The 13,987-nt window shown below is 38.7% G+C and overlaps 1 protein-coding gene across 1 annotated transcript in view; it reads left to right on the top strand.

Annotated features, from left to right (window-relative positions):
- The window catches only part of LOC119736836 (betaine--homocysteine S-methyltransferase 1-like), a 37,066-nt gene extending 24,372 nt beyond the window's left edge, over positions 1-12,694 (top strand). The window contains exons 3-9 of the mRNA XM_038210849.1: positions 2,420-2,559; positions 6,264-6,455; positions 7,190-7,337; positions 7,820-8,008; positions 8,891-9,021; positions 9,570-9,664; positions 11,746-12,694. Coding sequence (XP_038066777.1) covers positions 2,420-2,559; positions 6,264-6,455; positions 7,190-7,337; positions 7,820-8,008; positions 8,891-9,021; positions 9,570-9,664; positions 11,746-11,821 — 971 coding nt within the window. The 3' untranslated portion in view covers positions 11,822-12,694. The remainder of the gene's footprint in view (positions 1-2,419; positions 2,560-6,263; positions 6,456-7,189; positions 7,338-7,819; positions 8,009-8,890; positions 9,022-9,569; positions 9,665-11,745) is intronic.
- The last annotated feature ends 1,293 nt before the right edge of the window (positions 12,695-13,987 follow it).

The raw sequence follows: 13,987 nt of genomic DNA, 5'->3' as shown, positions 1-13,987 counted from the left end.
CAATTTTCAGAAATAAATGGATTTGGAGGATAGTAATGTTATAGCAAATATTGTTAAACTGACTTGCCTCACGTTTTGGGTTCGGAGATGCTGGAAAATCCAAGAAAACATTCTTGTAGTCTGGTTCCCTGACCCCACTTAAGATGAAACGGAGCAATTTATAGACTTTGGGGAATTGTAATGTCAGAGAATCATTCTAGCAGGCTTGTACCCCTTCACAGGTGTGTATATAATCAATTGCAAAGAAAAGGCTGAATAACTAAATATGGAAAACTAGGAGCACTTTTTGAAGAAAAAAAACCAAATTTTCCCCAACGCTGGACGGCCTACCAGCATTGGAAAAATACAAGTCTTCTTGAAAATGTCAGCACACCAGGAGCCACGATTGTACAGGATGCTTTGGACTGGCATTCCCTAACAATCCAGTGAGATATTTCGTGATAATTTGATTATTTCGTTTTTTGATGCTTGCAAATGTTGTATCTTCCCTTAAAGTACTTATTCAAAATGTTAATTATACTCTTAACAGGGGCAACTCAAGGAGCTGTAGGAGGGTTCCTTGAGGCATGTGTGCCCCCCCCCCTCCACGTGACCCCCTCTTATACAGAAAAAAGGTGCAACATTCAGCAAACAAATAATTAAAACTGAGTAATGTCTTTTTCTTCAAAATATATACCCTTTCACTTAAATGATTGTATTTCTGGATCTAGGGACCCAGATGGAACGGGGAAAGGGAGCCGGGAGTGGATTGATAGTCACGCTTTAATGTAATATATAATTTCATTGGAGAAAAAAATCATTAAACAGTTTTAAGTATTTATTTTCTGAATGTTGCACCTTTTTTTTTACAAACTCTGTACTACGACCAACTTTGTAATTGAAGGTTGAAACTTGAGGATCAAACCTTGAGTGGCCTCTCTAGTAAAAAAGGTTAATCTCTTCAATTGCTTCCCTTGAAGTTGAAATTGCCACTGGGATTAAAACCACTCTTTTAAATCACACAATTCAATGGGATCATGTTAAATAAGCCATAATAATTCATAGAGAATGCAAACAGATGCGGAACTGAGAAAAAATATATAATGATGTAGGTCATTGTATTATTCAACAAAATTCAAAAAGACCAGTTCACTGCATTATATATAATATTATACAAATATTGAGTGGCTCAGAGTGGAATGGGAGGAATATTATCGCAAGGTAAAATCTGGACTTTTGGAAAAGTCCAGATTTTACCAAGCAATAATATTCCTCCCATTTCACAATTTAAAGCCTCTCAATATCTGTTTTATGTAACTGAATATCCTTGTCATTTCATTTACAATTCAAATGTACTTGTATTTTAATATAAACATTGGTGGGAAATGTACATTTCTCCTCCAACCCCCCCCCCCCCTCCCCCCTTCGCAAAATGTTTGAAACCAACTTTGTAGCTACTGCTGCTCTTGGGAACAACACGCAATACGCACTACGGGCAACCCTGAATGCGCATACTAGCATGCATTTGCACACAAACACCGTGTTATGGAACAAGGATGATCCTAACTGTTGAATAGTGAATCCCGTTCACCATGGGCGAATGGGACTTTTTGAGCCCCGGCGTGAATGGGAGCAATAATGAATATCACGTGATGTGAGTTCCACCAATCAAATGACAGGGATCTGTATGTCAGTTATATGATTAAATCTAACTCACGTGACCATTTACATTCCAAACTTCAATTCTGACAACGTCTAATAGCAAAGCAATACTAGAAATATGCTGAGTCATTGCAAATTGTGCTTAATCATTGATTGTTTACATTATTGAGGCAAGAATTAATCTGCACAAGTTTTTGCAGTGTCATTTCCACGGCAGCAATTAGAGATATGACTAGTACTATATCCACCACAAATTGATTTTCTGGGCCAAACAAATACATACCGTACATAACCACGTTAAAAAATGAAAGATTTCCTGAAAAGATAAAAAATGTATTTTATGCATATTCCCTGATCTAAGGTCTCAGTGGCAGGTGCAGTGGCAATTAATGCAGGATTTTACTGATGACACCAATGAGGGGTGTGACCAAAAAAATGTGCCGACGGACCCGGGCGTGGTAGGGGAGGAGCTAGGGGTGGGGATGGACATAATATGACTACTGCCTTGGAGGCACTTGTTCAAAGCAGAAAGCATGCGATCTTGGACATCATCGGACAAAAGGTGGCACTCTTCATTGCGCCATCGTTGTGCCTTTTTTTTAATTTGCTGCTAGACACACAATTTTGCTGACCACTCCCAGGTCAGGGGAAGGGGGGGGGGGGGGGTCGTACACCATGTCCCCACCTCTAAACAAGAAAGATGCTGAAATTGTAATACAAATAATGTACTGTTGTTGTAATATTATGTAATTGTTTTTGTGTCATATTTGTTGTCTAGTGACCCAGCTGCACCGAGACTATATGCGGGCTGGCGCCAACGTCCTAACAACTTTCACATTCTATGCCCAGGATGATAAGCTGGCATTTCAGGGAAGGAGCGAGGAACCAGACCCACAAGGCAACGGCCAGACTATCGATGTTAGTTTACAGGAAGCACTAGTGTTTTGTTAATGTAAAATTTGTTGAAATGTTGGAAGAAAGGCTTCCGCCCCAAATGCTTCCAAGTCATAATCTAACGACTAACAATCAGAAGGGGGAGGGTGATGTAGTGTCTTGAGCGGAGACTAGTTGTATGACCCGGAAAAGGTCATCACGTGACACGGAGACTTGTATGCGTGTTGAACCAAGCAATAAACAAGCACGACAACGGACTCGTAACTGAAAAGTTGGCTTGTTAAGGTGTTTTATTGGAGTCAGATCCTCAGTAAAACACTTCAGCTAGGTGACATTTGCTCGTTACGTCTTCATGAAAAGAGCATATAGTTTGAAGCATAAAATTAACCTTTTATCCTCAAAACCAGTCAAAATGAAACTCAAGAGATTTATTGCATGGTACTGATAATTCAGTCATTTGATGGGGTGCATACCTATGTTCCCCAATACCTATGTTCCCCAATACCTATGTTCCCCAATACCTATGTTCCCCAATACTGATGTTTCCCAGTACCGATGTTCCCCAACCCTAACCCTAACCCTAAAGACTTCGGGGAACATCGCGATTGGGGAACATAGGTATTGGGGAACAAGGGCGGATCCAGAACACAATTTTTTTGGGGGGGGGGCCAAAACAATTTTTGGTCCCCCAAAAAGTGGGTCAAAAAAATTACGGCGTGGCGTTCGGGGCCCGCTTAAGGGCCCCGAAATTTTTTGGATTCTAGATGCTCTGTGGTGCGATCTGAGGCAATTTCTGATCACTTTAACCAATGTTTTTTGAGGAAAAGATGGTGGTGTACTCATTGCCTGCCTTTATTGCGATATCACATAAAAAAAAAAAAAATTGGTTTCGTTTTGGGGGGGGGGGGGGGGGCCATGGCCCCCTTTGGCCCCCCCCCTGGATCCGCCCTTGTAGGGGAACATAGGGTAGACCCTATTTGACGCATGCATGCAGTATTTGTTTTTGGGGGGGGCAGTGGTGGGGGAACATATGATTATATGATCATCGAGTAATTATTCCTTGGAGATCAAACACTTTTGGTAAACCGAGAAACCGAGAAATGTCTGTGCACTGAACAAACACAGAAACCAGTGCAGGTTCTGGGTTTTTATTCAGAAGTTGAATAGAAATTTAACAGTCTTTGACTCTCTTAAACTTTATAATTGGAAAGTGAGTTCTGCTCAATAGTCTAATTAATGTCTTGCCAAAGAAAGTGATTTGTTATATTTACCTTGCGTTTCTCTTTCAGTACACCCGATTCCGTCATTATGTGAGCTGTTTCTTTCTTGCTTTGGGAAAACAAATGCTACATCTATAGATTGTTATTCCGTCTATCTCATGTGTGACTATTTTGGGGAAAAAATATTGGCACTTAGGGGATTTGCAGACAATGTTTACAATGCACTGATATGTACAGGATGAATTTGACCCTTGCCCGCTTTCTCCTACATGTCCAGTGCATGTGTTTCCCATGCGTACTATGAACCCAAAACAAATTTTGTATTAGTAATGCCTAACTGGTAATTGTCTCATGTTTTTTCCCCCAACATTTAACATTATATAACCGACATACAGATCCTTGTCATTTGATTGGTGAAACTCACATCACGTGGCCTTCGTTATTGCTCCCATTCACGCCGGGGCTGAAAAAGTACTATCCATGGGAAATACTATTCAACAGTTAGGATCATGACGCGGTATTTTTGTGCAAATGCATGCTGGTGTGCGCGTTCAGCGTTGCGCGTAGCGCGTATTGTTCCAAAGAGCCAGCGCTACAGCGTTGGGTTCAAACATTTTCGTGAAGGGGTGGTTTGGAAGAGAGAAATACATTTTCCTCCAGTTTTGTATTGAAAAAAAGTTCAAATATATCAAATGACAAGGATCTATATGTCATAAACAAATATTGAGTGGCTTTAAATTGTGAAATGGGAGGAATATTATCGCTCGGTGAAATCTGGACTTTTCCAGTTCACTCGGCTTCACCTCGTGAAATGGAAAAGTCCAGATTTTACCTTGCGATAATATTCCTCCCATTCCACGCTGAGCCACTCAAAATTTGTACACTATAACAACATATATCCCATGACATTTTTATCACATTATATCACATGACCTACATTTTTTCCCTTGGTGTCCAAGCAAAGCAGTCAATATTTGTTTGCTGCATGTTACTGGAGCACTCCTTGCTATATATTACATGTTTAGTTACATTTTTATTTGATCGCCGAGGTAACAATCTGAGCAGTTGTGATTCAAAGGCAAGAATTAAACTAGCTGAGAAGTATCAGACTTGTAGGTCATTTCTTGCTACACCGCCTAAAACTTAAAGAAACTTTGTCAGTTTCATACAGTTGATTTTAGGTTTCAGTCATGAATTCAGTCGGCAAGTGTTTTTTGACATTTTCCCTAATGACAAAGTCCAATCTCATGAAGTGTATGCATTAAACAAATACAGTTCTTATCTTATTGTGTTAGCAATGTAGAGCACACACAAACACATCAGTTTATAGAAAATTGGATTTGGAACTGGAAGCATGTTTTTACTTGAGGAAAAACTTACTTTTTGACAGCAGAAATTGGCAAAGTTAACATCATCATCGTCAGGTGCATGCACAGTGTGCCAAAAAAAGTGCAACATTCAGAAAGCTATTAAATCATTCAAACTGTTTAATGTTTTTTTTTTCTTCAATGAAATTATGTAATACATTAAAGCCTAACTATTTTTCAATCCACTCCTTTTCACCCCATTCCATTTGGGTCCCTAGATCCAGAAATACAATCGATTAAGTGAAAGGGTGTACATTTTACTTGGGAATTTTACTTGGCTTTTTCCAAGAGCATAATTCAATTTTGAGATGTTAGCCTTTGAGAAATGGCAGAAATTCACTTACTTTTGGATAAAGTAACTGACATGACCTTTGAGTTCATCTCTTGACATCCTTATAAGCACAGAATCAACCCAACTTGATAAAAATGGAAATAGTGTTCAATATTCACTGCACATTTGCTCACAGTGTGAACCTTCAGCCAATTTAACATATACAGTGTGACAAAGGAATTTCATACACATTGCATCAAAGTTATCACAAAAACTAGCTAGCTTCAATTTTGACTTTATGAAAAGTATATGCACAGAAATTTTGAAGGGAATATACAACATTTGCTTTTGCTGTAATTTTCAGAAATGGATGGATTTGGGGGGGGGGTATTATTTTATAGCGAGTACACGGACTTGTTTGAAATTTTGTGTTCCTAGATGCTGGAAAAACTAAGAAAAACAATCATGTTCCTGTAGTCTGCGGGTTCCCTGACCCCACTTAAGCTGAAACAGAGCAATTTAAAGATGTCTGGGAATTGTAAGGTCAGGTAACCAGTCTTGCTGGCTTGAACTAGATCATAGGTGTGTAATCGATTGCAAACAAAATGCAGACTAACTAAATAATGGTACATTTGAAAATAGAAGAAGCTTTTTCCAACGCTGGTCGGCCGACCAGCACTGGAAATTGATACAAATATACCACTTTTCTTAAAAATGACAGCACACCAGGTGCCATGATTTTAAAAGGATGCTGTCATTCACTAATAGTCCAGTAATAAGGTGTTTCATAATAGTTTGGTACTTTCGTTTTTTGATGTTTGCAAATGTTGCATATTGCCTTTAAGTGTGTAATATTCCTTTGTTTCACAGGCACGTACTCTGAATCTTCAAGCCTGTGACTTGGCTAGGCAGGTCGCCTCTCAGGGTGATGCGCTGGTAGCCGGCGGGCTGTCCCCAGTCATGTGCTACTGTGTGGACAAAGGCAAAGATAATGTCCAGAAGGAATTCAAGAAACAGCTAGATGTCTTCATGGAAAAGGACGTGGACTTTGTGCTAGGAGAGGTAATTATTTACTTCTCTTAATTTGCTTTTTTTAGGCTAATTTCAAGAAATAATTCTTGTCGCACTTCGCAGAGATCTTTTCTCAGGAGATTTAGAGACAACAAATATTCCTTCATAACCTCCAGAGATCTTTGTAGTGACTTCATTTCTGACAGTATTTTTGGTTTAAATGCCTTATTGTAAAATTGTACAGTCTTGTGAAAAATCTTTTAGCTGTACACTAAGATTCTCAAAATGTTTGGAATATAAACTTTCGAATTCAAATTTCAAATAATTTCCAGTTGGTTAATTAAGCACTTTAAACTTTAAAATCTAAAGTTGCAAATTATGCGTGCTCTTAAAAAAACACCTTTTTTTTCTGCTTACAGATTATCAATACGTATGTTTTTTTTTGAAGGAAAAACTAATTTTAGTCCATAATTTTGGGCATTGCCAACCTTCTGAAAAATGGGCAAGATCCGAATTCTTGATGGGCCACAAATAATTCAAACATTCTAAAGAAATAATAGTAAGTAAACTTTGGTGTATTTTTTTTCACTCTACATGTATGTCTCATCGAGATGTCAATTCAATTTAAAATTGTGAGGGAAAAGTAATTAAGAAAGTATGCAAAAGGAAATGGATTTTCCCACTCTGCGTGATTCATTTTGTTTAATAATAATAATATTGCTTGTTCTGCCTCTGATGATTTCTTGGTCCAAGTAACATCCTCTGTTTTATTTCTATTCCCTTAGTTTTTTGGCACCATCCAGGAAGCAGAATGGGCAGTTGAGGCTATGAAGGCCCTTGGCAAGCCAGTGGCATGCACCATGAGGATACCGCCCATCGGGGACGAAAATGGTGTCCTTCCACAGGAGTGTGCTGTACGTATGGTCAAAGCAGGTAATGATGGCTTTGATGTGTTCGTGGTTTAGCAGATGCTGATAATAAAATTGTAGTATCAGTGTAGCCTGGGCCCTAAGTCTTTTGCTAATTACATTTTTGAATTCCTGTCGATTGTTTCTTGCTTGTGATGGACTCCATTACAAATCTGTTTTTGTACGGGCTCAGTATAAGCAGCGGTAAATGATGCTGTGCCTTGAGTTCCATCAACATAACAGGTGTTATAGATTTGGTAGGATTTTTTTTCGGATTTTCAGAATGATTTGTGATGATTTGTTCCTAATTCCCAGATTTTTTGGGGCAGAATTTTCTTGATTTCAGGATTTTTTGTCGGGATGTTCCTGATTTCAAGATTTTTAAAGAATCTCTTGTGAAATTTGGAATTCCTGTCGATTGCTTCTTGGTTTTTGTTATCCCCCTAACCACTTGCTGATGTTTATTTTTATGTACATTCATTACTTTTTCCATTATTTTTTCTGAAGGGGCGGACGTCATTGGCGTGAACTGCATGTTTGACCCGAGCATTTGTCTCAAGACCCTGGCCCTGATGAAGCAAGGATTGGAGGAGGCGGGGCTGAAGGCCCACCTCATGGCACAGCCCGTCGGCTACCACACCCAGGAGATTGAGAACGAGGTGCGGGGATATTTAGTCCTGCCAGAATTCCCTTTTGGTGAGTGTGATGGGATAGAGTCATAACTCAGTTCATCCCGAGCCCTGAGCATGGGGGGGGGGGGGGCAACTAGGGGACCCACAACCATAATAAATACAAAAAAGGGAAAGAAGGTTGCAACCTGACGCCACTTTTTTCTTCATATCTCATCTCACTGAGGGTCATTCCATTGCAAAAATGATGATGAATCTGAGACATGAATCTGGGACTGAGAAACTTTTCCATTTTTGTTAGGAAATACATAGAAAATTTTCTTGATTCTCCATAGACTTTGTACATAACTGAAGTAACAGCAGGTTGCAACATTCTTTCCCAAAATACATATGTATGGCTTTTGCCGTGGGGGGGGGGGGGGGGGGGTGTGCTCGCCAAGTGGGCCCGGCCCCACCAGGTCCCCCCCCCTTAAAGATGGGCCTGGTCATGGGCCTTATTCACGAGTTGGCCTTTTTTGTCGAGTTCCCTGAATGTATTTCATTAATATTGTTAATTGTTAAATGATGGCGCTAGACTATTTATGCAGGAACAATGCAGCCTTATACTGTCATTGTTTTTTTAAAATCTGGCATTAAAATCTTAAATTAGGGAATGTTTAATTACAAATTTGAAATTATTCATTGAAGCAGACGGGAATTACTTAGAAATTAACTTGGTTTCATTTCTCTTTGCAAGTTAAAAAAATTAAGATTTCAGCTCACTTTCAATTCAATATGGCCGACTCGTGAATGGCCCATAGCTAAGTCCGTCACGAGTCCTCACAAATCCATCACAGGTCTGCATTATAGGGCTGCCCCTTTCTGAATAAATTAGTATTCAATTATTTGAAACTGCATTTGACCAATAGTTGAATAATTTTAATAGGAAGTATGTTTTTATCTTTAACAGCCATGGAGCCCCGCTTATTAACTCGTATGGATGTGCAGCAGTTTGCGCGGGAGGCGTACAAGTTAGGAGTGCGATACCTCGGAGGCTGCTGTGGGTATGAGCCATATCACATCAGAGCGATTGCAGAAGAGGTGGGTTGGGCCATACCCATTGATGTCAAAAAGTAGTTTGAAAAAATGCAACTTAAAATATTTCATTTTAAAAAGTTGCATGATGACAGATTTCAAAACTATGGGTTGCAAGAGTTGCCAGAAAAAGAAATTGTATTTTACGTTTGGCGTTTAATTAATATTGGTATAATGAGCCTTTTTATAGGAATTTGCACACAACGGACGGCAAATATCGGTCAAAGATGCATGCACACACACACACTGCGCCTATTGGGCAATTAAAGTTTAATGGATTGGTTCACTGTGAGTTACTGAAAGACATGTAGGATCATATGCAAATACTCAAAATGCCTCGTATGTATCACTTTCCCGAGACACAGTTAGCACTCGAGTATTCCCTGTGACCTATGGGTTCTTTATGCACGACAGATACCTTTATGCACGACAGAAGTGTTCCTATAGTTTATGCAAGGGGACAGAAGAAAGAATCGTGTGGGCGCATGACTGATACAGTACGTTTGTTAGCAGGTCTCTCTCACTGCATTTCTTTAATCGTGTGTTTATTGCAGTTGGCACCTGAGAGGGGTAGAGATATCCCGGGGGCAGACATGAGCAGCAAATGGGAGATCTTGAAAAAAAGCGTTTTTGAGGAGATGTGGGAAAGGTATGATTTGGCAATTAAAACCACAGTTAAAGGTCGACCAAAACATATTATAACACCTCACCCACAGATTCTGTATCTTGATTGGCCGAGAGCGTGTCACATGGCATTCAGTATTTTTGCCATCTTGTTGTGCACAACGAAAAGTACTATACAATGAGAACCGGTAGTGTATGTAAAAGCATTACGGGTGTGCACGTAGCGCGTATTAGTCCCATGCGCGTGCTGGGGCCACAGAGCTGGGTTCAAACATTTTGTGAAGGGGTAGTTTGGACAAGTGCAAGTAAACTTTCACCCATTTTCATATTCAATTTGAAGTACATTTTAATTGCAGTTAGATTAAATTAATCAGTTATCACTTAAAATCAAGCAGAATCTGTGGGAGAGGTGTTATAAAACAAGTATTGACTGCTTTATCTCGTGGTGCAGTCAAATTAGCCTCCCTCGGTGATCCATGGAGCATTCTATTTTCACTCAACTTCGCCTCGGGAAATTTAGAATGCTTCAAAGGCCATCAAGGGGAATGAGGGGAATAATTGTCACAGCGATTTTTGGCAAGGTATACACCTCCAGAGTTGAAAAATATGTGATAGCATTGCAGCAGTGGCAGCTTTTTGGGTGTCTTTTTTTCAAAATGTCCATTTAAAATGCTTGTCACCACTCTAGGCGGTATACCTTGCGCACTATAATCATTTACGCCCTGATTTGATTCTGACCAAACCCCCAGGCTAATGGCCTATCATGGATCATCTCGGAAGGCAAGTTTTACTACATCACTCGAAGCGGTCAATATTTACACCTTACAGTCCTAAATCCTTCATTTGTAATCATTTTAAGCTCCATTATAGAAACAACTACATCATCGTGTTTTGGTGGTGAAAATGTTTGTTGAGGCTTTTGGAAATATCTTTGTTTAGACAAAGTTTTAAGCAAGATAAGACTAGCTGTACTGCAAGCCTAAAAACAAAATTAAGCTATCAATAGGGCTGCGATAAGCTGATGTCTTTTCCAGATATTTGAAGATAACCACGTGTTAAAAAGATGTTTTATTTCCAGCAAGTGAATCATTGGCACTGAATATTCTGACATCTTCATAACATTTACTTGCAGTTTCATATTAAGGGTTTCCTTGTTTTCCATTCCTTATGAATGCTATTACGAATTGAAAAATACTATACAAAGTCTTGTGTGGTTTGGAGTTTCCTCATTTTTTTCCAAATTCCCTGTTGCATGCCTGCACATTTAAATGAGGCCTCAATGTTACTATACGTTTTATAGGAGGCATCAAGTTCAAACACCATGATGTTGAACTTGAATGAGTACATGTACTTCGAATGAGTATGAATATATTATGAGTGGTTTCAAGATAATGTTACTTAGTCCAAATACATGTAGGTATAAGTACTCAGATAATCAAGAGCCCAAGTGCCCAGACCAGACTGTCTTACAGTTCCCCATGCATAAATAAATTATGATTAACTATTAAAATGATTTCTCAAAAGTGCCATAGGCACTGTAGCTTGCATGCCTGAAGAAACCTACAGAGAGAAGACAATGAAGAAATTACAGTTTTTAGAGGTGGGCGGAACACCCCAGAAAAAAAACGGGGAAAACCCAGACAATCAGTGGGGACTGACCAGGGCAGGAATCGAACTTGGACCATAAACCACTGCGCCAACCTGATTTACTTATGTTTTTGGCATACTTGGACAATGACTCGACCACACAACTTTTTTGTTGTCTTTTGGCAATATGCTCTTGTATTACATACATTCCAAGGACAGCAACACAGCCAGTGAACAACAGATTCTTAATTTGTTGTCCTCAAACACACATCTGTTGTTGAAAACGGTCCTCAAATGTAAGTATGTGTGCTTGCTCTGTGGGAGAGTGTTATACTATCGGGGCAAAGGGAATGACAATGCCTTGTCCTCAGATGTAATGGTAAATACACTTGTGCACATGTTGGCTGGCTGCAAGGAAAGCAATGGGTTAAGCAAAGGAACGGCTTCTGCAAAATGCAATTTTCAGGGTTTAAAAAGTAAGGCTTTCTTGTCTTTGCTCCGTTTTTTTTTCTTTTGCAGGGGAAATGCAGAATATTGGAAGAAGCTTGTTCCAGCAGCTGGCAGGAAGATCAAATTGCTGGCCGATGTAAAGTAGCAACCTTATCTTGTGCAAATGGCATTGAAGAATTTGATCAGCTTATAATTAAGGCTGCGTTTTGGAGAAAACCTGCTTTGAGAACTCGGACAAAAAATGTCAGATTTGAGTCAGGTTCAACAGTATGAGGAATGACTGTAGATTAGGATCATAAACAAAAACCTTTGGTTATTTTTATGTTAAAAGTGTGATTGAAAACAAGCATTTTATGCAAATATTGAATCTAAAAAAGGTCCCAGTATTAAGCTGGAGTCTAAAAAGAACAATGTTTTAAAAAGTAATCTCAAACTCATTTGAATGTCGACAAAACAAAATAACAGTATTTGAAAATTGTGCCATGGAATTCATCTCTGATATTGTTAAAAATACTCATCAATATCTGTTATCGTTTATCTTGATGACCATGCAAAATATTGATTCATGCACATGCACTGTTTGTGTCAGGCAAAGCGTTTATCTATTATTTTATTTGGACCCTCTCTATTTGTTTGCATTTGGGATGACCTGTATGTCGCTGTGTGTATTTATATCCTGTGTTATGTTTGGGGGATTATTTTAAGTTGATGATAATAACGTGATCATAATCTCTCAAGGCTGTCCCGAAAATGGCTCGTCATGATGACATGGTAGTCATTTGTAGAGTTTGTTGTGCCATAGTAATTGATAACTGCATGGAAAAGAAACATCCTTTTTTCTATTTTGGACATTTTTAACGCCCTTATAGTTAAGGGCAGGGTTCAACTTTAGTGGTAGCCCCCTTGCCAAATGTTAGTCAAAACAGCGGCGGGCTGGTCAAACTATTCCTTAAGTAGCCCGTCTGGCAAGTCAAAATATATTGGGCAAAGTTGAAAGGACAGAAATACATAAATCATTAAATTCAGAAAGCAAACCTGTATCAATTTGTGTCTAATTTTATTAACTGTTTAGGGTTAAATTATTAGATCGGTTTATTGAAAACACTGACAAGATTGCCTCAGCGTACACATTTTACATGTATGCACATTGTTGTTTATGAGACACGCTCTATAAAAAAAAACCATGAGGGCTAGTGAAAATGCCCACGGGCTAGTTATGATCTGTTTCAGTAGCCAAGCTGGCTAGTGAAAATAAAAATTAAGGTCGAACCCTGATTATGGGTTGTTTTACTCCCATAACGCACAAAAGATATCCAAAACTTCCTCACTGAATATGGTCGGATTCTTTTGTTTTAGGTCTCGGTTCAAAGTAAACAACTGTTGCTTTCTATAAAAATAGCAACTTAAAACAAAATTAGATTTGTTTATCACAGCTCAGGTGATGTAAGTTTCTTTAATCGGATACAGATTTATAAGCAATAACAATTTCTCAGGAAACTTCTATACCAAAAAAATTGCTTTCTGGTATTCAGGAAATCTATTTTGTCAGAAAAAAAGATGTATTCAAGGTATCAGGGAGATCTATAGTCAGTGTAGTAGTTAGTCATTAATAGTAGTTATTAACACATACAATATCTTTTTTTTTATCATGCAGTAAAAACAGAAAGATTTTCTGATTTTTTTTTTAAGAAGTAATTTCACTAAAGCAACTCGCCAAAGAAACGATTGATGTAGAAGACAAATATTGCTTTTGATGTCGCATTTATTTGTTGGCAAATAGTTTATTACTTGAACTGATTAGTTGTATGAACATTAAAGATTCATAAACATATATAAACTACTGTGAAACAAAGGGTGAAGGTATTTTTCTAACCTTTGTGAAAGTGTGTGAACTCGGAACTGTGACCAACTAATAAACCTCAATGAGTCTTAAACAAATAAGGAGGAATTTTTGGTTCAGTGGTGTACATATATTTCGAAGGAATTTCAAACATTTGACACCCCCATCCACCTTTGGGGTATCATATGAAACAATCAATAAAAAACTACACAACAAAAAAAACCCGTTTTGAATAATGACGTTCTGGTTGTTGAAACAAAACACGACACCAAATATTTAATGGTTGGGTTTGGGGACACTACTGCTGCTTGACTGCTGCTTGACTGATCTGGCTCAGAAATTCCTTTACCCCTAACCTTACCAACTTCATCAAAATCCACCAGCACCAGTGGTGGATTTCAACGGATTTGGTCCTGAAGCATTATGTGAAGCAGAGTGAGTGATGGATTTTGACGGACATGGTTTCTACCT

Source organism: Patiria miniata, unplaced genomic scaffold (assembly GCF_015706575.1).
Source record: "Patiria miniata isolate m_02_andy unplaced genomic scaffold, ASM1570657v1 HiC_scaffold_10, whole genome shotgun sequence".
Classification (NCBI taxonomy): Eukaryota; Metazoa; Echinodermata; class Asteroidea; order Valvatida; family Asterinidae; genus Patiria; species Patiria miniata.
This window is presented reverse-complemented; position numbering and strand designations above follow the sequence as displayed.